The sequence below is a fragment of the Gopherus flavomarginatus genome, chromosome 2 (assembly GCF_025201925.1).
Source record: "Gopherus flavomarginatus isolate rGopFla2 chromosome 2, rGopFla2.mat.asm, whole genome shotgun sequence".
NCBI lineage: Eukaryota > Metazoa > Chordata > Testudines > Testudinidae > Gopherus > Gopherus flavomarginatus.
The window spans coordinates 83,900,314-83,927,943 of record NC_066618.1 but is presented as its reverse complement, the minus strand read 5'-3'; the positions used below and the strand labels follow the sequence as shown (position 1 = coordinate 83,927,943).

Genomic DNA, 27,630 nt, shown 5'->3' with positions numbered 1-27,630 from the left:
TGAGGGAAGGGCGACTGATGACATGGCTTACAGGGAATTAAAATCAACAAAGGAGGTGGCTTTGCATCAAGGAGAAACACAAACAACTGTCACACAGAATGGCCCCCTCAAGGATTGAACTCAAAACCCTGGGTTTAGCAGGCTGTTGATTTCATGGAGGGAGGGAGGAGCAAATTAATACAAAACAAATCTGGTCTATTTCTTGTTTTGAGCCATTCCATCTATCTTATACATCTTAGGCTAGCAGCAGATAGTGCAGTATGACTGCTAGTCATTGTCAACTCCTGGGTGCTCAGCAGAAGATGCTGCATTACGTTTGCTAGTCATTGTCATCTCCTAGGTGCTTGCAAGAAGATGGGGATGACCTGGCTGAGTCACTCTCATGTCTGCCCAGGAGCCCCTGACCAACCTCACCGAGGTCGGCTAAAAGAGCACGCAGGAGTACAACAGCCTCTTGCTTAACGTTATTTTGATCTTATGTCCCTGCTCAATTACAGAACATGCTCCATTTAAAATTGTGCAATGCTTTGCTATAATGTCGTTTAGCTGCCTTTGTCCACAGTTGCCCCCATCAGCTCCCCTACACACACACCCCAGTGCCTCCCTCCTGCTGGCAGACCCCACAGATCAGCGCCTTCCACCTCCTCCCCCTGCCTCCTGCCCATGGCAGTCAGCTGGCTTGCGGCGTTCAGGCAGGAGGGGGGAGGAGTGAGAACTCAGCATGCACACTCCTCCTCCCTCCCAAATGCCACAAACCAGCTGATTGCTGCTGGCAGGAGGCAGGGGAGGGAGAGGAGAGGTGTGCCGCATCCTCGCTCCTCCTGCCCCCTGAATGTTGCAAGCCAGCTGATTGCCATGGGCAGGAGGGATGGGGGAGGAGCGAGGATGTAGCACACCTCCCCCCTCCCTCCGGCAATCAGCTGGCTTGCAATATGCGGGAGGGAGGGGAAGGCTGCATGCCAAGTCCTCACTCCTCCCTCCTGCACACTGCAAGCCAGCTGATTGCCATGGGCAGGAGGCAGGGGAGGGAGGAGTGAGGATGCAGCATGCAGAGTAAGGGGTGGGGAAGAACAGCTGGGTTAAGGGTGGGGGCTTGGGGGAAAAGGTGGCATGGGCAGGCCGAGGGTTGAGCCCTCCGCCCCTGGTGCTTCAGAGTAGGGGGAGCTGCCGCTGCTGCACAATGTGCTTCTCCTAGCCTACAGCACCTCCTTGCCTGCCTCATTGTCTCCAGTGCCAGTGGGCTGTGCCTGGGGGGGGGGGGAGTGAGGCAGGAGCACCTCCCAATTATAGTACTGTACTGTATGGCAAAAAAAAAAATCCCTGGAACCTAAACCCCCCGCCCCCCGCCCCATTTAAATTCATTCTTATGGGGAAATTGGATTTGCTTAATATTGTTTCAGGTAGAAGTCAGATTTTTTTAGGAACGTAACTATAATGTTAAGTGAGGAGTTACTGTATAGATTTTCAGATAGTGGCAGTTGTAGTTTCAAAATAGAGATTTGGTATAGGCAGGCAGGAGAGAAAGAGCACCATGCAATTCTGTGCGTTAAACTAGAACCTTTTGCAGAGTTCATTTAGAGAAGTTTTCCATTAGTTGACACAAGTCCATGAGCCAGAATTTTAAAAAAGACTTTTGAGAGTGCCCATGGCCTAAACAACTTGCACAAGGGATGAGGAAATGTATGGCTTTGACAACATATTATACATTCTAACAGGAAGCCCTTGCAAACGTAGGCACCATTACTATTATTGCTGCTTGGCGAATATGGTGCTCAGCTTCTGTTCTTCTGTCAAGCAGTACTGGAGACCGGCAATATTCACACAGAAAAGCAATGCCTTTCTAGCCCAATTTAAAACTATTGTTCATGGCCCTGTGAGAAACTAAGCAAATCTACTTCAGAGTCCTGCAATTGCGTTATTGGGGTGGCGAGCTTGAAGCACTTTTCAGTTTAAAAGCACAGAAACAGGTTTAGGTTCTCTGCAGTTTGCTAACATACCCGGAAGCTATCTGCACAGTTAGAACCAAACCATTCCTATCCTCACTGCTGTTTATAGCATTTATTTTTAAGAACTAGTGCAAGTGTGTGTAACAGGAAGGGAAGAGATGGGAAACTAAGTTCTTTTTCTGCTGCTTAAACTGATTCCCAAACAGCAGAGCCTATAGGCCTGATTCACCATTGTGTTAATTCCTTTTAAACAGTTTCTAATTTTAGATCCCATGCATTATCTAGTAATTTAGGCTGTCATACAGTACACAAGGTCAACATGGGGTTGTGCTAATTAGAGTGCAGTTAATCAGATAATCATATTGTGCAGTGCACAGCAATCCATTTAACATGTGCATTCAAGACATGGAGATCACGATTAAAACTCTGTGTCCTGGTCTAATATGGTGTCACCTGTGCTGCTGTCAGGATGTCTAAAGCAGTGGTTCCCAAACTTGTTCCGCCGCTTGTGCAGAGAAAGCCCCGGCGGGCCGTGCCGCTTCCAGCAACTTCCGTTGGCCTGGAGCAGCGAACCGCGGCCACTGGGAGCCGCGATCAGCCGAACCTGTGGACTTGGCAGGTAAACAAACTGGCCCGGCCCACCAGGGACTTTTCCTGCACAAGTGGTGGAACAAGTTTGGGAACCACTGGTCTAAAGAGGGGATGGTTTAAGAAGGAAAAATGCCTAAGCTGCATTAAAAAAGACTCTAGAAAGAAGAGAAATAGTGATACAAAACTAGGAAAAAACAGCACCTTGCACAAAACTTAGTTAGCAATATTCCAAATTAATTGATTAATGAGTACTCATGTAAAGTTAGTTCTCAAATGAAAACTCAGGAAATGCTGCTTACAATTTGAATGCATGAGAAAGGCAGGAGAATTTCAAAAATAAAGTCAAGTAACATATCACTTCTGGGAATTAAAAAAAAAAAGGACTTACTTTGAAACAACTTGGTACGTCTGCCTCTCACACATTCAAATACTGAGCTGCATCTCCTATGAGGTAAACTGCATTAAACTGTACCTCCTGCTGGGAAGTATCAGTAAAATGAGGGCATGTCTACACTACGGGATTATTCCGATTTTACATAAACCCGGTTTTGTAAAACAGATTGTATAAAGTCAAGTGCACGCGGCCACACTAAGCACATTAATTCGGCAGTGTGCGTCCATGGTCCGAGGCTAGCATCGATTTCCAGAGCGTTGCACTGTGGGTAGCTATTCCGTAGCTATCCCATAGTTCCTACAGTCTCCTCCGCCCCTTGGAATTCTGGTTTGAGATCCCAGTGCCTGATGGGGCAAAAATCATTGTCGCGGGTGGTTCTGGGTATAGCCTCACCCCTCCCTCCGTGAAAGCAGCGGACAACCGTTTCACGCCTTTTTTCCTGGGTGAACTGTGCAAACACCATAGCACAGCAAGCATGTACCCTGCTCAGATCAAGACCGCAATTATGGACATTGTAAACACCTTGCGCATTCTCGTGCAGTCTATGCTGAACCAGGACCTGCAAAACCAGGCGAGGAGGCGGTGGCTACAGCAGAGCAGCGACGAGAGTGATGAGGACATGGACACAGAATTCTCTCAAACCGCGCTTTGGAGATCCTGCTGGTAATGGGGCAGGTTCTAGCCATTGAACGCCGATTTTGGGCCCGGGAAACAAGCACAGACTGGTGGGACCGCACAGTTTTGCAGGTTTGGGACAATTCCCAGCAGCTGCGAAACTTTCATATGCGTAAGGGCACTTTCATGGAACTTTGTGATTTGCTTTTCCCTGCCCTGAAACGCCAGAATACCAAGATGAGAACAGCCCTCACAGTGGAGAAGCGAGTGGCAATAGCCCTGTGGAAGCTTGCAATGTCAGACAGCTACCGGTCAGTCGGGAATCAATTTGGAGTGGAAAAATCTACTGTGGGGGCTGCTGTGATGCAAGGAGCCAAAGCAATCATTAAGCTGCTGCTACGAAAGGTAGTGACTCTGGGAAACGTGCAGGTCATAGTGGATGGCTTTGCTGCAATGGGATTCCCTAACCGTGGGGGGGGGGGCGATAAATGGAACCCATATCCCTATCTTGGCACCGGAGCACCAGGGCACCCAGTACGTAAACCGCAAGGGGTACTTTTCAGTGGTGCTGCAAGAACTGGTGGATCACAAGGGACGATTCACCAACATCCACATGGGATGGCCAGGAAGGGTTCATGACGCTCGCGTCTTCAGGAACACTACTCTGTTTAAACAGCTGCAGCAAGGGAATTACTTCCCAGACCAGAAAATAACAGTTGGGGATGTGAAACTGCCTGTAGTTATCCTCGGTGACCCAGCCTACCCCTTGATGCCATGGCTCATGAAGCCATACACAGGCAGCCTGGACAGTAGTCAGGAGCTGTTCAACTACAGGCTGAGCAAGTGCAGAATGGTGGTAGAATGTGCATTTGGCCGTTTAAAGGCTCGCTGGCGCACTTTACTGACTCGCTCAGACCTCAGCCAAACCAACATCCCCATTGTTATTGCTGCTTGCTCTATGGTCCACAGTCTCTGTGAGAGTAAGGGGGAGACCTTATGGAGGGGTGGGAGGCTGAGGCAAATCCCCTGGCCACCGATTACGCACAGCCAGACACCAGGGCAATTAGAAGAGCACACCACAAAGTGGTGCGCATCAGAGAAGCTTTGAAAACAAGTTTCATCACGGGCCAGGGTATGGTGTGACTGTTGTGTTTGTTTCCCCTTGATGAACCCCCTCCATGGATTGACTCATTCCCTGTAAGTAACCCACCCTCCCCCTTCAATTACAGCTTGCTTAAGGAAATAAAGTCATTATCATTTAAAAATCATGTATTCTTTATTAAAAAGTCATTATAAAAAGAGGGAGAGAACTGACAAGGTATCCCCGGTGTGGTATGGGAGGAGGATAGGAGGGAAGGAAAAGGCCACTAAAAATATTTCAAAGTAATGACAGCCTTTTGGCTGGGCTGTCCACGGGGGTGGAGTGGGCGGGTGCACAAAGCCTTCCCCCCACGCGTTCTTACACGTCTGGGTGAGGAAGATATGGAACATGGTGAGTGGTGAGGGTGGTTACACAGGGGCTGCAGCGGCACTCTGTGACCCTGCTGCTGTTCCTGAAGCTCCATCAGACGTCGGAGGATGTCAGTTTGATCACGCAGCAGCCCCAGCGTTGCATCCCACCACCGCTGATCTTCCTGCCTACACCTCTGATCTTCCTGCCGCCACCTCTCATCTCGAGAGTCCCTCCTGTCCTCACGTTCACTGGCATCTTTCCTGTAATTTGATACCACGTCCTTCCACTCATTCAGATGAGCACTTCCATTGCGGGTTACTTCCATGATTTCTGAGAACATTTCGTCTCGTGTCTTTTTCTTCCTCCGCCTTATCTGAGATAGCCTTCGGGATGGAGTAGGGAGGCTTGAAAAATTTGCAGCTGCATGAGGGAGGTAAAAAAGGGAGAGAAGTATTTAAAAAGATACGTTTTACAGAACAATGGCTATACTCTTTCACGGTGAACAACACTATTCTCCTTACATAGCACATGTGATTTCACTACAAGGTCGCATTTTGCATCTTGAGTGCCTGTGGCCCTGGTGTTAGAGATCTCACAGACACAGGTCCGGGCAGCAGAATTCAGCTTGCATGCAGCCATGGTAAGCCATTGTCTTTCGGCTTCTGCAGCCTTCATATACACAGTGCCCTCCTTTCCCAAATACCAAGCAAAGCCCATTTAGTGCTGCTTCTTTCCCGTTAACATGCAGCAGCAGAAACCACGCCCCCATCCAATTCTCTGGGATGATTGCTCTACCCCTCCCCCCACCGTGTGGCTGGTATCATGGAAGATCACTGCTAATCATCCCCCTTCCCCCTCCACCACGTGGCTGGTAGCAGGGAATATCCCTACTAGCCAAATGCAAAAAAGCTCAGCGCCATTACCCACCCTCCCCTCCCCCTGCCTGGCTACCTGCAAGGAGGTATTTCTTTTACGAAACAGGCAAACAGCCCAGTAGGAATGGCCACCTCTGTCCCCTTAATTAAATTCCTGAATTTCAACCAGGTTACCATGAATGATATCACTCTCCTGAGGATAACACAGCAAGATAAAGAACGGATGTTTCTTGAATGCCAGCAATCACCGGGACCATACGCAGCTAGGCTTTGTCATGCAATGATACCAGATTACTTGCTACATGCATGGTGTGGTCAAGTGTCCTACCATGGTGGATGGAATAAGGCTGCCTTGCCCAGAAACCTTCTGCAAAGGCTTTTGGAGTACCTCCAGGAGAGCTTCATGGAGCGATAGCTCAGTGGTTTGAGCATTGGCCTACTAAACCCAGCGTTGTGAGTTCAACCCTTGAGGGGGCCATTTGGAGATTGGTCCTGCTTTGAGCAGGATGTTGGACTTAGATGATCTCTTGAGGTCCCTTCCAACCCTAATGAACTATGACTATGTCCCTGGAGGATTTCCACTCCATCCCCAGACATATTAACAAACTTTTCCAATAACTGAACTGGCCGCGAATGCATCCCAAGTCCTCAGGGCAAATCAATCATTAAAAAACGCTTGCTTTTAAACCACGTTTTATATTTACAAAGGTACACTCACCAGAGGTCGCTTCCATGGCTTCATTGTCTGGGCTACTGGCTTGGGAGGGCTGGGAGTGTAATTCTGTCGGGGTGAGAAAAAGCTCCTGGCTGTTGGGGAGAACGGAATGCTGTGTGCTCTCTGCAAGCTCATCCTCCTCTTCCTCCTCCTCATCTTCCCCGTCTGCAGAATCCTCAGCCATGGCTGAAATTACCACCCCCACCTCGAAATCCACGGACAGGGGTTGGGTAGTGGTGGCGAACCCCCCTAGAACTGCATGCAGCTAAGCGTAGAAGCAGCATGTTTTCGGCCGTTTGCTTCTTTGGTTATCTGGTAGGCTTGTCTGAGCTCCTTAACCTTCACTCTGCACTGCACTGAGTCCCTGGTGTGGCCTTTCTCCATCACAGCCTTGGAAATTTTTTTCAAATGTTTTTTCATTTTGTCTTTTGGAACGGAGTTCTGTTAGCACAGAATCCTCTCCCCATATAGCGATCAAATTCAGTACCTCCCATGCAGTCCATGCTGGAGCTCTTTTTTGATTCTCAGGAGACTGCATTGTTACCTGTGCTGATGAGCTATGCGTGGTCACCTGTGCTGGTGAGCGCTCCACGCTGGGCAAACAGGAAATGAAATTCAAAAGTTTGCGGGGCTTTTCCTGTTTACCTGGCCAGTGCATCCGAGTTCAGATTGCTGTCCAGAGCAGTCACAGTGGTGCACTGTGGGATACCGCCCGGAGGCCAATACCGTCGATTTGCAGCCACACTAACCCTAATCCAATATGGTAATATCGATTTCAGCGCTACTCCTCTCATCAGGGAGGAGTACAGAAACCGGTTTAAAGAGCCCTTTATATTGATATAAAGGGCCTCGTTGTGTGGATGGGTGCAGCGTTAAATCGGTTTAACTCTGCTAAAATCGGTATAAACGCGTAGTGTAGACCAGGCCTGACAGACCACTGGTCACTGTCAGATATACACAGTTCTGGAAACAGAAAAAACCACGGGTATTTCTCAAAGCTGTTTTGAAATTTCACTTAAAAGAAAAGTGCACTATATTAGAAAAAATATACAATGTAATATTTAAATTATTATATGTAATTACAACAGTTATCCTCAAAATAACCATTATCTGACAACATTTGGATTTGGGAGAAAAAAAGTTTACCAAATTTAAGACCAATAAAATGTTTTGGCATTTTAGCTACTCATGTAAACAACCCTGTGGCATGTAAATATAATTTCTATAATGCATGAGAAAGGCAGAAATGAATTCAAACTGGAACTTGCTACTCAGAGAAATGTTAAAAGATAACTTATTTTTGCTATATTAGTTTTTTTAATTTTCAGTTTTAATAATCTTGATTAACATAGTTGATTGTTTTTAAAATGTTACAGTGCCAGAGTCTCAGCAGGTGTAAATCAGCATAGCTCCATGCTCCCACTGGCAAAGCCAATTTCTACCAGCTGAGGATCTGGCCCATAATTTTTAACCAGACAGCATCGCTAATTAAATCCCCCATCATACCACAAATTAGAATTAAAGTAAACATATTCTGGGGTTTTCAAACACACATATGACAATGGCTTTCTCAGTAGAGATTAATCATAAAGAAAAATTAAAAAAAAGTCTTTCTGCTCCTGCAACTGTCCCTTACAAGAACTGTGTGCATGCTAAAGGCACCTTTCTTCCACCAATGTCTCCTATTGAAGCAAACAATGAGATCATATAATCCTGTGTGCATTCCTATAGCAACTAACTGAGATGATATGAACACACTACTGTGGATTTACTCCTCAGCAAGCAAGAGGAAAATATGGGGACTGATTAACCTCTGGATGCAGTCAATGATAGCAATTTAACCACCTACAAGTAGTTATATAGCTAACAGTGCATTACTGATTAACTAATTTTTAAACTTTAAAACTGAGCACCAAAGTTACTTAACCTTCATGCTTCTCCCAGCTTGGCTGCAGATGAAAATTTAAAGAGGCACTACAAACTGTGCATACATTTAGAGTAAGAAAGGAGCAGAAACAGTTTTTGGAAAAGTTTTATTGCATTTGTTTTCCATATGGAAGCATTGACAGAATTGAAAAGATGCAGTATTCACATTACTTTCAAAGTGAGACAGATCCACTAGCCTTTTCCTCCCTGTATTTCCCTCCCCCTTCCCCATGGCTTTGAATCAGCCTCATAGGTCATTTTCCAAAATAAAAGTGTTTTCAAAAAAATGAAACGATTACACTGGAATCCATGGCTACAGCTTATTTACACTTTTCCTTTGTTTATGATTGATTGATGGGTCCCACTGGCACTATGCAAACTGCCCCTTTTCAAAATGATTCAGAATATAATAAAATTCCTGCCCAGATACAAAAACATTAGTTTCGGTCACATAAGATTTAGTTTTACGAGAATTTGTTTTTGACGGAATGCCCTCTGTCCCTCCCTCTGTCCACCATTTACTGCATATAGTTTACTATCCACACAATCATGACAGTAGGCATGCATACTCCTTAACACTGACATTTCCCAATTGAAAATATTTATATGTATAAACATAAGAAGAGATTTACAAATTTATAAAGATGGGTAGTCCTAAGAACAGAAAATTAATTCATCGGGTAGACCTACATAAACCATCAGTGCTAAGCTTTCATGGCAAGTTGTCATGTTCTACATGTTCACTTCAACAGCTTATTTATCAAAGACAGACATACACAAACAAGATGATCCTAAGAGTTTTAAAATAAAATTTCTTTTTTCCTCTAAGTGTAAGGCATTTAATTGAGAAAGTCTTCCATCAAAGCTGCCATATTTTCCCTAGAGGGGCAACATTTCCTGCTTACAAGGGAGGGAGTAGTCAAGAACATGCCAGAAAGATGGAATCAATTTTGTCTCTGGAAATAAAAAAGGTTGTATTGGCAACATTTGTTTTAAATACTTTAACTGCATGTGACCACATTATTAATTGGCTCTCGCACAGCATCACATCCTCGTCTTCCACCTTTCAATGTTCAGTAAGCAAAGTGTCTATTTCCCAGCTAACGTCCTCTTTTATGAAAGAAACTCACTGCCCAGTCAGAGCTGTACACACCATTAGTAGGTCCAAAGATGTCTGTGTAGGAAGATGACACTGTTGGCACTTACACAGATACCCTTACAGTCTAGAGACAGCATTACAGTCTACTCGCTTAGCAGAGACAGGCACAACAGAGAAAGAGGGTCTCTTTCACATTAATTATGCCATACAGAAAGCAGATAGAAACAAAGGCCAGTAAAGATAACAAGTTAAAAAAAAAAAAAACAGAAAAAAAGAAGACACTTCAGCCACCAGAGACATAGTATTATCTAAAATTGCAGAATACAGGGCTTTTTTTTTTTTTCTCTGCAACAAACAGCCTTTAATAGACATAAAAAGAGTTTCTGTTTTGCGTTTTGTTTTAAACATTCATATAAAAATGATATAACAGTAGTGCTGAAATGTGGTTTTATTTTAGTGGAAATTCTGGTCAAGAATTCTTCAGACCACATACTGGTATGGGTCTGCCTTTCCTTGGTCTGGAGTAGCAAATGGGCTAAGCCATGCTATAGAGAACGGATGGCCAAATACTGCTTTCATGTTCATCCATTTTGTTTTTTTAGCCCATCTTCTCTCTTCCTTTTTCAATTGTTCTATTCCCTGAAAACAGAAATATCACACTTTCAGTCAAGCACTTAATTGCTGTGGTTCTGCTTTCAGGAAAAGGATCTCTCAATTACCCCTAATCACAGGGATGGAGTAAGAAAATACCAATTTACCTATAGACAGCCTTTCCTTTAAAAAAAGGATAGGAAATATTCCTTGGAAAACAAAATTATTGCAGTTTTTTAAATCACATTTCAAAATATGCTCAAACCTTTAAAAAAAATACCCTGCAATTGTCACATACGTCAATTTAAAAACAGAAATACAACATGTACTTTTATTGGATGAAAGCATTACATATGCCTAAGCTGGATAAGGGAAAGTTTTATATGAACCCATTTATATGTTTGCAGACAAAAAAAAAACCAAGATAATCCCTATAACGCTCCCAGAGTCACCATGCAAGTTTAGGAAATGGCCTATGTTCAGCATGGCTGAACGTACCCAGTGCCTCTTAAAACTGCTGCCAAAACATGCATGGGCAGGCAGCAGGACAAAAGAGTTAAATAAGTATACTGAATGGAGAAAAAAAATGGATATTGGTTTAGTAAAGATTAGAAGGAGAGCAAAAATAGGCGTTCAAGCAATCAGTTGAAACAGTCCATAATCAATCAGGTAAAAAATCCTTATAATATTTGCAATCCATAAAATAAATTAGGTCTTAAACATACAGCTCCTGTTGCTATAAATACATTGTTTGGTTTTGATTTCAGTAGAGAATGATAATCCTTGATTCTGGCTATCTGTAATGGGCAGACCGTTTCAGTCTTTAATTTAGGGCGTTTTCACAAAATCATCTTCTTTCTGTCTATGGTCAATACATGCATCCTCTGCATTGCAACTCAGTGTAAAGCAGAACAAGTGTGTGTCTTGAACTCCAAGTCCTGGAAGTTATGTGCAAGCAGGAGTGTGAGCAGCTTCAAAGAGAGAATAAGCACTTTGCACTGCTCATTTGTGATGCCATCTCCATAGGTAACACAAGGAGCAAAATTTCAGGCTCTGTCAGAAACTGATCTAGTCCTTTTCTAGCAGAGAAGAATCACCACTGGGGGTATATATGAGAGGGTGGGGGTGAGGAGAGGAGATTCTCAGAGCTCGAGTCTGCATTGGAGGAAACCTGCTCCATCCCAACAAGATGCAAGATGAAAGAAGTAAAAAAGACCATATTTAATAGTATTTCATTTCTAAGTGTTCGTCAACATAAGAATCACATGCTAGATAGACGCAGCCTTGATGCTAACAAATTGACAGTGATGTATAATATGGAAGGAAGTTGTAAAAGAAAAAAAGCCCGCCCCCTACCTTTAAAAGCTCAGGACCCTATATTCAGGAACCTATATCCATATGTGCAAAAACGATATAGGTGACTATTTCTAAAGATGCCCAGCATGTATGAAAATCTGCGCACTTCTTTAAGTGCCTAGCTTTAGGGACCCAAGTTTGAAAATTTTTGCCTATATTTGTTGAAAATTCAGTAATGACTTCACAGACATCACCATTAATTTATATAAGCTGATAAATGTTAATCTTGGTAGGACCTAGTTGTTCAGCAATATACTCTCCTGGGACGCTACTCAGCAGAAAATATCTGCAACTTTCCCTGGAACAAAGTAGACCTGAATGCAAGTGTCATGAAGCTAGCTGAGAAATGAAGAGCTGAGAGAAGCAGACTGCTCTCGCATGGTCCTGAATGCCAGATTCTAACTTTGTTTAAACTCTCCTTAGACTTGCCCATTAAACACAGGGGTTCCCATACTGTGGGCTGTGGCCCACCGACAGCCCCGGGGGGTCTGCCATGGGTGGAGTTTAGGAGGGCATTGCCTTGCAAACTGTATACGTTGGTGGAGTGGTGGAAGAGCCCAGTGCCACTGATGGATGGCAGAGGGCGAAGCAGAGCCACCAGGCGATGGGCAGAGGGTGAGCAGAAGGAGCCAGCTCTGAGAAGCGACCGGCTCCCCAGGCGGCTGGATGGTTCTGTCACTGTCGGGCCCCGTGAAGAATCAGGTCTTCACCCTCCCCTCTGCCCCCGGAACTGGGGCTTGGCAGTGCTGCTCTGTTCCCACTTGGACAATGCTGTGATCGGGACCATCAGGTAATGGCTGGGCCCAGCCTGAGCTTTTGCCTCTGCCCGACACAGGCAGCCCCTGAGCCCTTCCCTTGTTCCCGGGCATGGGGTGCCTGTGAGGCACGCCAAGGTGTTGCATGGGTGATGGGGCAGGGCTGCCAGGTGATGAGCTCAAGGCACTCAGCAGGCTGCTGAGGCGGAGGGCATCAGCAGGAGCTGGCAGTGGCCCCTTCACCCTCTTGCTGGCCCTGGTCCCTGCTGAGGCGAGGGACCCCGCGGTGCCCCTCTCTGACAGACATGTGTTAACAGAGGGCCGCAGTGCCCATTGCAGCTGCCCAGGTGGGCCCCAGGGAAAAAAGTTGGGAAATCCCTGCACTAAGACACTCAGCTGTGGCCCTTTTAAGGTCGTCACTTCCCCCAACCTAACCAATTAGGGAAGAGCTTGGACTTCTGTTAAGCTATGACAGATACCCTGAGCATGACTGGTGAAGTTTGATACCATTCTCAAGGGTAAAAGTACTATTACAAGTCAGGGACTTCACCTTTGAAGAAGAGGGCAGGATGCAGTACTGAACAAGGGACTCCAGTTTCTCTGTGTAAGCGCCACATTGTTGCCTTAGCATCCTAGATAGCTTTCATGGCTGTGGAGCACAGCAAGGGTGATGGATTTCTGTGTAGCTGCAGAGAGCTCCTGATTAAGTAAATTATAGAACAGTCTAAACTGGAAATTTACTGAACAAAATTCTTTTTTCCACCTCATTGGTCTCATCTTTGCTTTTCAGCACTTGAAGCTGTAAATAGTAACATTAGATACTACACACTGGAATCTTTAATGATTCCTTAGCAGCAAACACTCCACAGGGAGTCTGTTGTCTAAGATTCTCCATTCCACTGGGATGAAACTCAATGCAGAGTAATCCCAGTCACTTGTGCTTGTTAAGATAAAAATATCCCTCACTGTTGCTGTAGTTGCAACATCCCCACACTACAAAACTTCTTATGCTAGCCATCCAGGAGTGACCTCAGCCACTGTGCAGGCTTAGTTTGTTTTAGATCAGCCTCAAAGGATCCAACGCATGCTAGAGCAGTGAAGCAGAACCACATGATATTTCACAGATCTTACAACTGTGAGCAGAAGGGAAACGCAAGACCACGGAGAACTCACCGTTTCATCAGTGCAGATGGAGTGTACCTGGGTCCCAAACATTACAGATGTGAAGATAAGAAACAAGAGAGCCTCAAAACACAAGAGGATAAGAAGGATCACTGTAGTTGGTGGAGAGAAGGAGCTGCATTCTGTGAAAACATGACAAAACAATGAATACTAAAAAATAAGAGACTAAGGAACAAAGCCCACACGTAAAACTACAAAACAGGTGTTACTAAGCAGTATATTCTGCCACTGCTATTACGTATCAGATTATCTCAAGTTCTCAACCGTTCGTCAAACAAAATTTTTCTATCAAAATAAGAAACTGACATGACCGCCATAATTACAGGCCTACAATAATTAGTACTGTTAATTTGAAGAAAAAGCAACTTGTGCTGTGATATGTATGGCATGCAAGCCCCCCTCCAGTTCTCTTACCTGGACCCTACCACTTGCACATTCTATGTCTGGAGTTTTTACTAATTTTCTCTATGATGAAGTCCATTAGGAAGGGGCACCTCAAGTTAATGGTAAGGACACAGAGGAAACCAGAGAAGATTACTTCTGTAGCACCAATCATCCATTATGAAAAGCATAGCATGTTCCTTTCATAACTGACTTTTGAAGACTGAGAAGGGTTATATATTCTTGGTTCTCTCAGATCCATCCCTTTTTTCCCCATGAGGTTTATCTATACTGCAATGTCCCTGAAAGGTTAAGCAGGGTTTAAAAGGGTAGTTGTGAAAGTCTTATGACTGGAATATTGGTATAGAGGGATATAGCTTGTTCAGGAAAAACCGGCAAGAGAAACAGGGAGGTGGTGTTGCATTATATATCAAGACTATATAAACCTGTTCTGAGGTTCACAAGGAGGTGAGCAGCAGAAAGTCTCTGGGTAAAGATAAAAGGGGTAAAAAAGTAGGAGAGATGTCACAGTAGGGGTCTACTACAGACTTCCAAATCAGGAAGACAAATATCAATGAGGCATTTCCTGAACAAACAGAAATATCAAAAACACAGGAGCTTGTAGTAATGGGGGACTTCAACTACCCAGACACCTGTTGGAAAACTAATACAACAAAACACAAAATGTCCTATAAAGTTTTGGAGTGTACTGGGGACAACTTTCTGTTTCAGATAGTGGAGGAAGTAACCGGGGGGGGGGGGGGGGGGGGGGGGGGGGAGACGGAAGAGAAGGGGGCATTTTAGATTGATTCTGACTAACAGGAAGGAATTGGTAACAAATCTGAAGGTGGAAGGCAATTTGGGTGAAAGTGATCATGAAATGATAGTTTTATGATTCTAAGGAAAGGAAGGAGTCAGAAGAACAAAATAAGGAAATGGAGTTCAAAATGGACTTCAAAAATGCAGACTTTAATAAACTCAGAGAAGTGGTATATAAGGTCCCATTAGGAAAAAAAATCTAAGGGGAAAAAGTAGTTCAGGAGAGCTGGCAGTTTCTCAAGGAGACATTATTAAAGGTGCAACTGCAAACTACCCTGATCCAAAGGAAAGACAGGAAGACTAGTAAGAGGCCAATATGGCTTCATCAGGAGTTCTTTAATGACCTGGAAATCAAAAAGAAATCCTACAAAAAGAGGAAAGATGAACCAGTTTCTAAGGAGGAGAAGAACAAAAGAACAGCACAAGAATGTAGAGAGAAAATCAGAAAGTCTAGGGCACAAAATGAGTTACACCTAGCATGGGACGTAAAAGGCAAAGAAGAAGAGGTTCTTTAAATACATTAGGTGCAAAACTAAAAATGAAGGAAAGTGTAGGTCCTCTATTTAGTAGGGAAGGAGAGCTAATAACTGATGAGACCAAGAAGGCGGAGGCGTTTAATGTCTATTTTGCTTCAGTCTCTACTACAAAGGGTAATGATGAGCAGATACTGAACACAAGTAAGACTAACAACAACGGGAAGACAAGTGAGCTGAGTAGGGAAAGAAAAAGTTAAAGAAGATTTAGATAAGTTGGTTGTATTCAAGTCAGCAGGGCCTGGTGAAATTAATCCTAGCATACTTAAGGAACTAGCTGAAGCAATCTTGGGACTATTGGAATTATCTTTGAGAACTCATGGGGGGTTGGGTGAGGTCCCAGACAACTGCAAAGGGCAAACATAGCACCTATCTTTAAAAAAGGAACAATGAGGACCAGGGGGAATTATAGCCCAGTCATCCTAACTTCAATACCTGGAAAGATACTGATACAAATTATTAACCAATCAATTTGTGAACACCTGGAAGATAACAGGGTTAAAAGGAATAGTCAGCACGGATTTGTCAAGAACAAGTCACGCCAAACTAACCTAATTTCCTTCTTTGACAGGGTTACTAGCCTAATGGATGAGGGGGAGTTGCAGATATGATATCTTGATTTTAGTAAACTTTGACATAGTCCCACATGACATTCTCATAGGCAAACTAGGGAAATGCAGTCTAGATTAAACTACTATAAAGGTGGGTGAGCGCACTGTACTCAAAGAATGATATCAAAGCACTGATAACTAAACTGAGAAGACATATCTAGTGGGGTCACGCAGAGTCAGTCCTGGATCTGGTATTATTCAGTATTTTGATAACGGAGAAATGTACGCTTAGAACATTTGCGAAAGATACCACGCTGGGAGTGATTGCAAGTACTTTGTAGGACTGGATTAGAATTCAAAACAACCTTCACAAACTGGAGAATTGCTCTGAATTGAACAAGATGAAATATAATAAAGAGAAGTGCAAAGTACTTAAAGAGGAAAAATCAAATGCTCAATTACAAAATGAGGAATAACTGGTAGGTGGTAGCACTGCTGAAAAGGCTCCAAGTGTGACAGTAGACCACAAACTGAATGAGTCAATAATGTGACAGTTGCAAAAAAGACTAATAGCATTGTCCTGCTCTACTTGGCACTGGTGAGCCCCTCAGCTGGAGTAGTGCATCCAATCAGGGCCGGTGCATGGATGTTTCGCGCCCTAGGCGAAACTTCCACCTTGCACCCTCCCCCCCCCCATGCCCCCGCCCTGAGGTGCCCTCCCCCACAGCAGCTCTCCCCCTCCGCTCTGAGGTGCTCCGTCCCCCGTGGCAGCTTCCCCCCTTCGCCCTGAGGTGCCCCCCTTGCAGCAGCTCTCTACCCCCCACCCTCTGCCCTGAGGCACCCCCTGGCCCCAGCTCACCCCTGCTCCGCGCACAAGCATGAGCACCCCGAGCACGCTGTGGCTGCTTCACTTCTCCCGCTTACCAGGCTTGCAGCACCTAAGCTGATTGGCGCTGCAAGCCTGGGAGGTGGGAGAAGTGAAGCGGCCACGGTGTGCTCGGGCAGGAGGCGGGGCAGGGGTGAACTGCGGCGGGGAGTTCCCTTGCGTGCCTTCCCCCCTCCCCTTACTTGCTGTAGGCGGCCCTCCCCGCACTCCCCTGCCCCAGCTCCCTCCACCTAAATGCCAGCGGCGACCGGGGCTGCCCAAGATCCAGCCACCGCGGTCGCTGCCGAAGAAAATGGCGCCCCCCAAATCCTAGTCACCTAAATGGTTGCACTGGCCCTGCATCCAATTCTGGGCATTACACTGTAGGAAAGATATTGATAAACTGGAGAGAATCAAGAGAAAAGCAACAAAATTGGTAAACGGTTTAGAAAACCTGATCTATGAGGAAAGATTTAAAATCCTGGGCATATTTAGTCTTGAGAAAAGAAGACAAAGAGGGGACCAGATAATCTTCAAATATGCTAGGGCCACTATAAAGAGGAATCTGATCAATTGTTCTCCATGTCCACTGAAGGTGGAACAAGAAGAAATGGGCTTAATCATCAGCAAAGGAGATTTAGATTAGATATTAGGAAAAACCTTCTAATTATAAGTGTAATTAAGCTCTGGAACAGGTTGGACAAACACCTGTCAGGGATGGTCTAGATTTATTTGGTCCTGCCTCAGTGCAGGGGGCTGGACCTGATGACCTCTTGAGGTCTCATCCAGCCCTGCATTTCTATGAGTCTAGGAAAGTGAGGGGGAAAATTAAAAAAAAAAGGAAAATGATACAACAAAATTTAATTACTAGCTTATGAATTAATTCTAATATATTCTCAAAGTTCTGTGAAATCCAATAATGAAAACGGCTTAAAAACAGTTCTCTATCCACAAGTAAGCCACTTGCAGATATTGCCCTGACCAAGGATTCTAAATTTTACCAGACACCTAATACCCAGAGGCCAATATAAAAGATGAAGATCACATCAATAGGGCCCAGGGGCAGCAGTAACAACAGATACCTGACAGGATAGGTGGAATTTTAAAACTCCAGGAATGGTCACAAAAATAAAAAGTAGCTCATAACATTAACAGCATTCTCTGGCAACTAGCAGTAAAAAAAGCTGCCCTTCCCCTAAACTATATCATAATGCTTTCTCTACAGGTTAATTTGGTATTTGAAAGGAATACTTCATCAATACTCACTTGTCCAGTCTTCTTCAAAGCAATACAGGAAGTGAAATCCCACCATGATTAGGGCATGCATGGAAATTAGTGCTATATACATCTGAAACACAATGTATTTAAAATATTTAAGCATAGCTGTAAAAGCTGCTTATACACATATGTCCAAATAAACTACATTAAAACTGTTAACGCTGCAAAGTTGAGCACTCAAAAATTAGGAAATGCCAAAACTCAAGTAGACAGCCTTAATTTGGCCCCCTGGTGCGTATGCATTCTGACGCAATCTTGTTATATGATGGTAACACCTAGCCCTTATACAGCACTTTTCATCAATTAAAGGATGGTCATACAAAGGAGGTCAGTATCATCATTCCTATTTCACAGGTAGGGAAACTGAGGCAGAGAGATGCAGTGAGTTGCCGAAGGTCACCCAGCAGGACAACAGCAGAGCTGGGAACAGAACCCAGCTTTCCTTCATTCCAGTTCAGCTATCTATCCACAAGGCCATGTTGCCTATCCTATACTACTTGTAGTCTCTACTGCATAATATAGTCTCTATTGATAATGTGCAAAGTGAGATTTTTAGAGGCTCATAACTTGGCCAAATTTGGGTGGATTTTCAGGGAGACAGCAAATGGCAACCCCTGATACCAGGACAACACTGCCAAATTTCAAGTCACTGTTCCGAAGCACGGAGATGTTAGGGCTTTTTAACAGTTGTAAGATTTTATTGAGTTTCTGGTTTTATTTTTACTATTGGCAAAATGTGATTTTCCTTGATCTCATTCTGAAAAACAGCTAAACCATTTTCACTTAAATTTATAAATAAATAAATTCAAACATGAGGCAGACACGTAGCATGGAAAATTTTAATTTGTTACCTATAGGCATTGCTACCCCCACCACTTGCACCATACACACATACACGTAGGAAGGTTTTCATTGTAGTGGTACAGAATGAAACAAATACTAACAAATGTGGGAACATAATATCTTCCAAATGAGATGCAAGTGAAAGATAATGGAAAAATATTTTTCTTTTGATGCTTGTATGTGCTACCATCCTTCCTCCTCCTGAGCCCTTAAAAAGAGATTAATAGAAAAACTTGTTGCATCTTTTCCTCAGATTATGTGTTTAATATGGTCCACTTTGAAATAGAGACTTGTCAAATTTATCTGAACCTGAAATCCAACATCCCACATTCAGGATGAGCCAGCTAGGAATAGTATTCCAATCTGGATATTGAAAGGAGAGATATATTTATATTTCCCATTCCTCCCTCTTCAGCTAGTACAGGCTTAATCAGATGGAAAAGAGACTAGTCCAGTGGAAAAGTACCTGGTGTAAATATTTTCCTGTTTTCCCAACTAAACTAGGTATTGTGCGGCAAAAATAAAGTTGACCAGCTGTGCCTCTGGCAATAGCACAATACACCGTACAGTGAAAAGCAAATTAAAGGGTTCATACATTTATTTTCAATTCTTACTTCAAGTCTGACTGAAGACTTGCACCTATTCCTTAATATTGTAACAGTCCATCTTCCACCTAGAGACTTACCTTAAAAGACTACTGATAAAATGGACCACCACCAAAAGTCAATTGTGCAGCTGTAATATTTTCCTGACATGAATTTTTTGGGTGAAATCCTGGGATTTTTGTCATTGACTTCAATGGAGCCCAGATTTCACTGTTTACATGGAAAATATTGTAATTAAGTTTGCAGTCCCATACTTTTGCTCTATATACAGTAGATACAGTCAGAAAATCAGAAGCATTTCTGCCTGATTTTTGAGTGCCAACATTGACTACTTACAAGTAGAACCCTTGTAATCCCTGCCAAAAATATGAGGTTTCTCCCCACTCTTGCAGCAAAGAGGTAACAACAGATGCAATAATTAGGCACAATCTTATTATTATTTGTATTATTGTATCATTTTGGAACCCTAGTCATGGACCTGAATTCCATTGTGCAAAGTACTGTATAAATAAAATATTAATACAGAACAAAAAGTCAGCCCCTACCCCAAAAAGCTGATTGAGACTTTACTATTATTACTGTGGAGTATTTTGTGAGGTATATTTACTGCTACGCTATGTATTATACCGATCAATGCTACACAATTGACAAAATAAATGGCAAAGTACCTTTTGTGATGTCTTATTCCTGTTCTTTTATTACATTTGCTCCCTAATATTACAAATTAGCAAAATTAAATAATATTTCCAAGTTCTACTTAAAAAAAAATTAAAAAAATATCTTCAAAGCCATTTAACAGTCATGCTTGGAATTTCATTGAGTAAATTTTTCTGTTCAACCAGAGACAAACAACTTACTGTAAACAGTACAAAGTACTTCTGGTTATTCTCTCCTACACAGTTATTAACCCATGGACAGTGATGATCCATCTTCCGAATACACCTCTTGCAAACACTGAAATAAAGAACAAAAATCTTTATAGTGTGTGGTTTTCAGAAAATACAGCAAGAGTACAAAGAAAATATTGGGCACCTGGAAAGATAAAGAAGAGAATCCTGAAATACAATTTGAAACACACACACACACACACACACACACACACACACACACACACACACACACACACACACACACACACACACACACACACACACACACACACACACACACACACACACACACACACACACACACACACAGAAAACTTTGGCTACTTCTGTTCAAAATTGTCAACCATCCTATTGTCCCTAATTGCAGTCATGCAAAAAGTAAATGTCAAATCACAACAAAGTAACATTATGATTAATGGTTCCATTAATATACAGAGATTGAATATTAAACTTAAGCAAATGAAATGACATAGATTTAATCTAGTCTGGGTTTGACCTCCAGGCTCTGTGAGAGTTTCAAAGTAGTAGAATAAAAAATAAAATCACAGGATACAGCAATGGTTAAACTTCTCAGAATAACCTTTGTAACAAATTACTGAAATTTTTCCTATTTATTAAATTTACTCTGACAGGAGATTTACTTAAAAAAATAATAACGGAAAATTCTAATTATTTTTTCAGAAAAAATACCTGACAATTAAGTCAATCAGGCACTGGATTAATTTACCAGCGGGAGTCACTGAGACACCGCTACCACAATTACAAATTAGATTTTAAGCACTTGGCAAAAGTGGGCAGAAGCACTAAAGTGTAACAATTCTAATTACAAATTTTAATAAACAAAAGTCCTGCAAATGCATACTGTGCTTAGGAGTCAAACAATCAAAGATGATTAATTCATTGTCATATTAGTTTCTCTTAGTTTACTAGTCACTGCTGCTTCACTGGCATTTTAAATCTCCAACTAACATCATAAAAGCCTTTTTGCTCTTCTATCATGTGATACAGCAGTGAAGAAAGCCAGTCCCTTGGCGCTAAAACACAAAAAAATATGAAAACCAACTATGAAAATCAGGAATATGTGGTTTCACAACAACCCTCACAGGATTTAAACAGAGAAATGGAGGGTTCTGCTTATTATATTTTTCTTATTATAAAGTTAAACTGTTTTGACCTTAAAGAAAAAACTCAAACACTTAAAGAAACTAATTACAAGAATGCACTGACAATAAAACAAAGAAAAAGTTAATAAATATTAACATCCCTATTTTGAAATAGTCAAGTATTTACTACAGATCCTGGAAGGAAGTAGTCCCCAAAGGCAAGAAATAAAATTCCCATGATGCAAATAAGCAACTAAAATCTTGATCTTGGCTGTCAGACTGTGCAGGCTCAGGACCAGCATGCTTTGCATGATTGGGCCTTAAGATTTTTTCCCGGAAGCAAACAAAGTTACTCAGGTCAACATTTGCCCCCAGATTCAATAGTCATCACTAACACAAGAAGCTTTGTATTGCAGGAAGCAGATTAAAGTTATTGTGATTTAAAAACATGCGTATTTAAAAGGGCACCCTAACTTAAAAATAAAATTAGTTGCTTCAAAATTGTCCTTTTGATGACACACACTACCTATGGTGACTAAGATAGACAAAATTAGTTTTTCCATCAGTTTATTAGATGTGTGCATGTGCACCTTTGGGTATAATCAGTTTTACTCTCATGCACTATTCTGCTGGTAGCTCACATGCACATTCTTCCCATCTCTGCAAGAGTGACACAGCAGTAGAGCCTGTTCTGCGTATAAGTCCGGGGCTAGAGAGGCTCTCTTCTTCCCTGGACCTCTGGCTATCGGCCCAAGGAAGACTATTTTTTTACTCCCCAAACCTCTACAGAGGGCAAGAGAGCGCTATCAGAAAGAGGTAGGGAGCAGGGCATGCCCAGCAGTACCTTCATCAATGAACTCGCATGTGGGTACAGGAGAGCAAGGGAAACCTCTTTCTTTCCCTACACTCATTCACACAGCTAGGGAGTACTGGGAGGCTCAGTGAGGGAGCAAGTCATCCTCTTCGTTACCCCTTGGATCAGTTTATGAGCCAGAAGGCAGACCACAGGAGGAACAGATGCCCATTCCCCAGGCTGCTCCACAAGATCTTGGAAATAGAGAAGCCGACTAGCTGGGAAGTAGGTATCTACCACCTACTCTCTGCCACACTCGTGGGGAAGCCAGGAGATGTTGGGTTGAGGCGAGAGAAGGAGTACCCTCCAGAGAGATGACGTGGAGCACCCAGGTCAAGAGAGGAGAGAGACAGTAGTCCACACAGGAGTCCTAAGGAGTAGGGATGGGAGGCAACAAGGGGCTGGAGCTATGACATCACCTGCAGGAGCCAATGGGGGGACAGGGTGAGAGCTGAGGCTGAAGTAACTTCCAGGAGCTGAGATTAGGGTAAGGCAGGGAGTGGGAAGCAGCAAAGACCCTCCACCCTCAGATGCTTCAGGCCAGATGGCAGAGACAGGATCATCCTGCTTCCTTCCCAGGAGCAGGGCCAGAAGCTCATGGCCAGAAGGAGCAGTTAGTTGGGTGCAACTGCCTCATACAATCATGTGAACAGCAGGAACACTCAAGCACGGGGCAACCAACACTCTCTGCTGTGCATGTATATGATACTGCTGAGACACCCACACACAAAACAACAGGGAAATAATTCGTTTTAAAGGATTCCCATGGACTTCAATAGGCATTTAAGATGGCCTGAGAACTAGCGATGTAAAATGTTAACCAGTAAGCATTAGTCTTACCAGTTAACCCACCTTAACTATTAACCCCTGATTAACATTTTACATCCCCAGTTAGCAGAAAATGGTTGTTGGTGGTGGTAGCTATAGCTCTACCAAATCTAAAGAGACAGATGGCTGCACAAGGCAGCCTAACCCCCCAGAGTGAAAGTAACTGCAGTCCCTTCATGCAAATCCTCTAGGAATACACTGGGGGGAAGGGGAATGATGAAGCTCATACAGATCCTTTAACTACTTACTGAAACAAAGTCTTTCTATTTTATACTAAAAACAAAAAAAAAGAATCGTCAGAAATTAGTGACCTAAATAACTGTTTTAATACTAAAAGCTTATTGTGAATAACTTCCCCAAGGATGTTTGTCATATCAAAAAGAGAGAGGGAAAGTGGAGGAGGGGAAGAGAAGCCCCAACTCCCCACCATAGGTATAATTTAGGTCCCATAATTTTGGTTTGTCCTCTGTAAATCAAAATATGGAAATCTGAAATTAAATTACCTGTATTTAAAGCAAGATTTAAATTAATTTAGTAGTAATAAAAAGGGCTAATTAAAGCCAAAGTCACAAATGCCATCAGGTCCGTGAATGCAGACACTAGTATTTTGAGACAAGCCACTTTTTATGGACTTACACACATTTTGATTTCTGACTTCTATGACTTTCTATTTATATGTCCTCTCTGGGTCTTCTTCCTCTCAGTTCACTCTTTCACCCATTTCTCTTCCTGTTTCATTCCCACTTACCCATATTGTATATCACTGATTATCTTGACAACAGAGGACCCAGTGACAGACTAGCAAAGTAAGATTTAATACAATCAGAGCTATATCAACCTTCTGCAGTCTTGCTGCTTATAACTGCAACTATAACTTTCACATGCTCACCGTTGAGCTGTGTGCAACAGCCTCCCCTGTATTTATACACCACCTTCCCAGAAAAAAACACTTTATTTTAAATAATATTATATTTCATAACTCTGAAAAAGTGATTTAAAAATAATTAAGAAATGTTTATGCCTTTTAAAAGTCACACTTGTCATGGACAAGTGACTGACATGCTTGAAGAAATTTGGTCCACAAATAAACCATGACAAAGAAAGTACTGTGCATGACTCACATGTCATTTTCAATTGCTTTTAACCACTGATGAATAATTCTGGTTCAAATGTGTCTGTGACCCAGAGATCTCTTTGTACCAGACAGGGGTTTATATGGGTTAGAGGGATCCTCTGCCTTCACAAAATCCCCTGGCAATGATTTCCACAGGTTGACTGTGCATTGTGTGAAGAAATACTTCCTTTTGTTTGTTTTAAACCTGGTGCCTATTAATTTCATTTGGCGACCTCAAGTTCTTGTGTTATGAAAAGGAGTAAATAACACTTCCTTATTTACTTTCTCCACACCACCAGTCATGATTTTACAGATCTCTATCATATCTCCCCTTAGTCATCTCTTTTCCAAGCTGAAAAGTCCCAGTCTTATTAATCTCTCCTCATATGGAAGCCATTCCATACCCCTAATAATTTTTGTTGCCCTTTTCTGAACCTTTTCCAATTCCAATCTACCTTTTTTGAGATGGGGCGACCACATCTGTATGCAGTTTTCAAGATGTAGGCGTAACATGGATTTATATAGAGGCAATATGATATTTTCTGTCTTCTTATCTCTCCCTTCTTAATGATTCCAAACATTCTGTTCGCTTTTTTGACTGCTGATGCACATTGAGTGGATGTTTTCAGAGAACTATCCACAATGACTCCAAGATCTCTTGCTTGAGTGGTAACAGCTAATTTAGACCCCATCCTTTTATATATATAGTTGGGATTATGTTTTCCAATGTGCATTACTTTGCATTTAACAACACTGAATTTAATCTGCCATTTTGTTGCCCAATCACCCAGTTTTGAGAAATCCCTTTGCAGCTCTTCGCAGTCTGTCTGGGACTTAACTACCTTGAGTAGTTTTGTATCATCTGCAAATTTTGCCACCTCACTGTTTATCCCTTTATCCAGATTATTTATGAATATCTTGAATAGGACTGGTCCCAGTACAGACCCCTGGGGGGGGCGGGGGCACCACTGTTTACCTCTCTTCATTCTGAGAACTGACCATTTATTCCTATCCTTTGTTTCCCATCTTTTAACCAGTTACCAATCCATGAGAGGACCTTTCCTCTTCTCCCATGACAGCTTAAAATCTGACTGTTGCCAGATGCTTCAGAAGAAATTAACAGAACAGGTCAATTTATCGAGGGACTCATCCCACCATCAGTCCCAGCTTCTGGCCACCAGAGTTTTAGGGACACCCAGAGCACAGGGTTGCATCCATGACCATATTAGCTAATAGCCATCGATGGACCTATCCTCCATGAAGTTACCTAACTCCTCTAAGAACTTACTTGGGCTGTGTAAGGGGAGGGCGGGAGAGTATCAGCTTCTGATGCTTGCCTCACAGCACAGTCCAGGTGGGGAAAGTGACCTGGATGCAAGGAGTCTTGGTGTTGCTCCTCACTCTCCCGATCATAGCCTCCTAAGGTAGTGCAGAGGAACGTTGGGGGGAGGGGACGAGTAGTATCTGTGCATCACCGCTCACACCCTCGCCCCACGTTTCGCTGCCAGGAGAAATCTGGGCACCCCCCATGCGTTGCCTCTGTGAGTTTGCAGTGCTCCACTGCCAGCTGGCAGCACACAACTCTGCACTGCCTCATTCTCCCCGTGGCACTCTGGGCAGTCGCCCTCGTGGCCCACCCCTGACTCTGGCTGTGTGTGAAGTGGAGCTGTGTTCTAAGTATTAGTAAGAATTAGTAAGCTGTGGTGTACTGTTCTTTTGGGAACAGCAGGCCTGGTAATTCTGTGAGTGTCCAATGAAACAGGGGCTGGACACTAAAGGGGATTCTCGCAGGACTCAGGGGTTGGTGTGTCCCTATTGCTAACCTGCAAAGAGAACAGAAGATCTGGAGGGGAGTGCTTGTGTTGCCAGTAGGGTCAAGAAGCTGACCCCAAGCAAGCCACAGACAAAGGCAGGTAGCAAAGTGTTCACAGTCAGAAAGCGTCAATGTCAAAAGGCACAATATCAGAGCATTCTGGGACATGCTACACTGGATGGTCTTCGTTGAGCACTGGGCTTTTCAGAGGAACTTAAGAGAGTTAGGCACCCAACTCATATTAGGGTTAAATGGGAATTAGGTGGATAAATCCTTTAAGCCCCCTTGGAAATCCCATCCTACAACAGTACGCTGGTCCACCACATAAGTACTCTCTTTTAATCCTGAACCACAGCATCACATCATTAAATCACATCACACAAGTGACCGTACCTGCAATGATGTGCTCTGTCTGGTTTGATGCTACAGCATTTTGGACACTTATAAACGACCTGTCCCGGCTTCAGCTGTAAACTCTCAATGAATTCTTTTGTGGCATTACCTTTGGGCACAGCACCCTGGAAATGAAAACAAAGATTTCAGTACTCACAGCGTTCACCAATAACATCAAGAGACTCAGTTCAAGCTCTTGGAAGGGAAGAAAGATGCAAGTTTCCCTAACACCAACCATAATATTTCACAATTTGATTGAACAAGAGAAAGATACAGAAAGGACACTATTGTAAGGCCACACTATAGTACATAAATAATAAGCAGAGTGTAATCCTTATCTGTTTACTTGGATGTGTCATCTGACCTTGTGTCACAGCAAACTGTACATATGCATGTGTCCTCATAAAAGTTACACAACTGAAATGTTTTTGCTTACATTAAATGTTGTGGACAAACATATTTTGTGAGTGTTCATAAACATCCAATTTGTTTTGGGTTTTTTAAATGAGAACTTTTAGAGAAATGTTAAGTACACAAATACCACTTTAAAAAAAATAAAAGGCCCAGAAAAAAAATAAGACTAGGTAACATTCTTGCATTCACTACGATGGTGCAGTTTTTGAAGTCTCCCCTTTAATATGCATCTTTAATATTGCTGAGTTATTGTTGCTGAAGGAACCTTAACTCCCAAAAGACAAGAAATTAAAGATATCTAACCTTAATATTAACAATTTCACTGCTAGGTCAGTTCCCTGCTGATATTCCTGAATAAGATGCAAGCTAAGAAATAAATACAGGCATTCGAGTTTTCATGGTGGAGAGTTTCACCTACAAAGTGTAGCTTGGGGGAGGGATCAGAGTGGCAGAGACCCTTTCAACATTCCCAACACCAGCCACTAGACTCTGAAGGCAGAACAGACAAAAGGTATTCTCCTTTCCAACAGCTAGAAGAACAAGAATTTTAAATTTAATCTACTAGACCGATATGAAAGAAAAGGCCATGAAAGAAGATTTCGGGATAGCACTCTGATAAAAATCCCCTTCCCAACAGTTCAGAGATGCGAGGAGAAAGGAGGGTAGGACTGTGTTTCTGACCAGGGCAAAGTCTCTGGATATTGCACTATCCATCTTGTATTTCAAATCTAACCTTAGAATGTTTAGCCTTCCAGTTACGAAGGGTCTGATACATTTTTGAAGCCACAGAGATATGGGCTGATATTATATGGGGGATTTAATGTTAAAACAGACAAACAAATTAGTAGG

General features: G+C 43.0%; 2 protein-coding genes across 4 annotated transcripts in view; both read right to left on the bottom strand.

Annotated features, from left to right (window-relative positions):
• The window catches only part of ZDHHC3 (zinc finger DHHC-type palmitoyltransferase 3), a 47,869-nt gene that overhangs the window by 5,079 nt on the left and 15,160 nt on the right, over positions 1-27,630 (bottom strand). For 2 of the 3 annotated variants that reach the window (XM_050938078.1, XM_050938077.1), the window contains 4 exons: positions 26,368-26,492; positions 20,231-20,327; positions 17,914-17,995; positions 13,490-13,620 (listed from right to left, as the gene is read on the bottom strand). In XM_050938078.1, coding sequence (XP_050794035.1) covers positions 13,490-13,620; positions 17,914-17,995; positions 20,231-20,327; positions 26,368-26,492 — 435 coding nt within the window. Of the gene's footprint in view, positions 1-8,606; positions 10,254-13,489; positions 13,621-17,913; positions 17,996-20,230; positions 20,328-26,367; positions 26,493-27,630 lie in introns of those variants that run through there. The other variant, XM_050938079.1, reaches the window with a different exon arrangement.
• Positions 4,798-6,877, bottom strand: LOC127043867 (uncharacterized). Its single transcript, XM_050938097.1, has 2 exons — positions 6,593-6,877; positions 4,798-5,419 (listed from the first exon to the last, which is right to left on the bottom strand). Exons 1-2 carry the CDS (start codon positions 6,771-6,773, stop codon positions 4,914-4,916), a joined length of 687 nt encoding a protein of 228 aa, XP_050794054.1. The 5' UTR covers positions 6,774-6,877; the 3' UTR covers positions 4,798-4,913.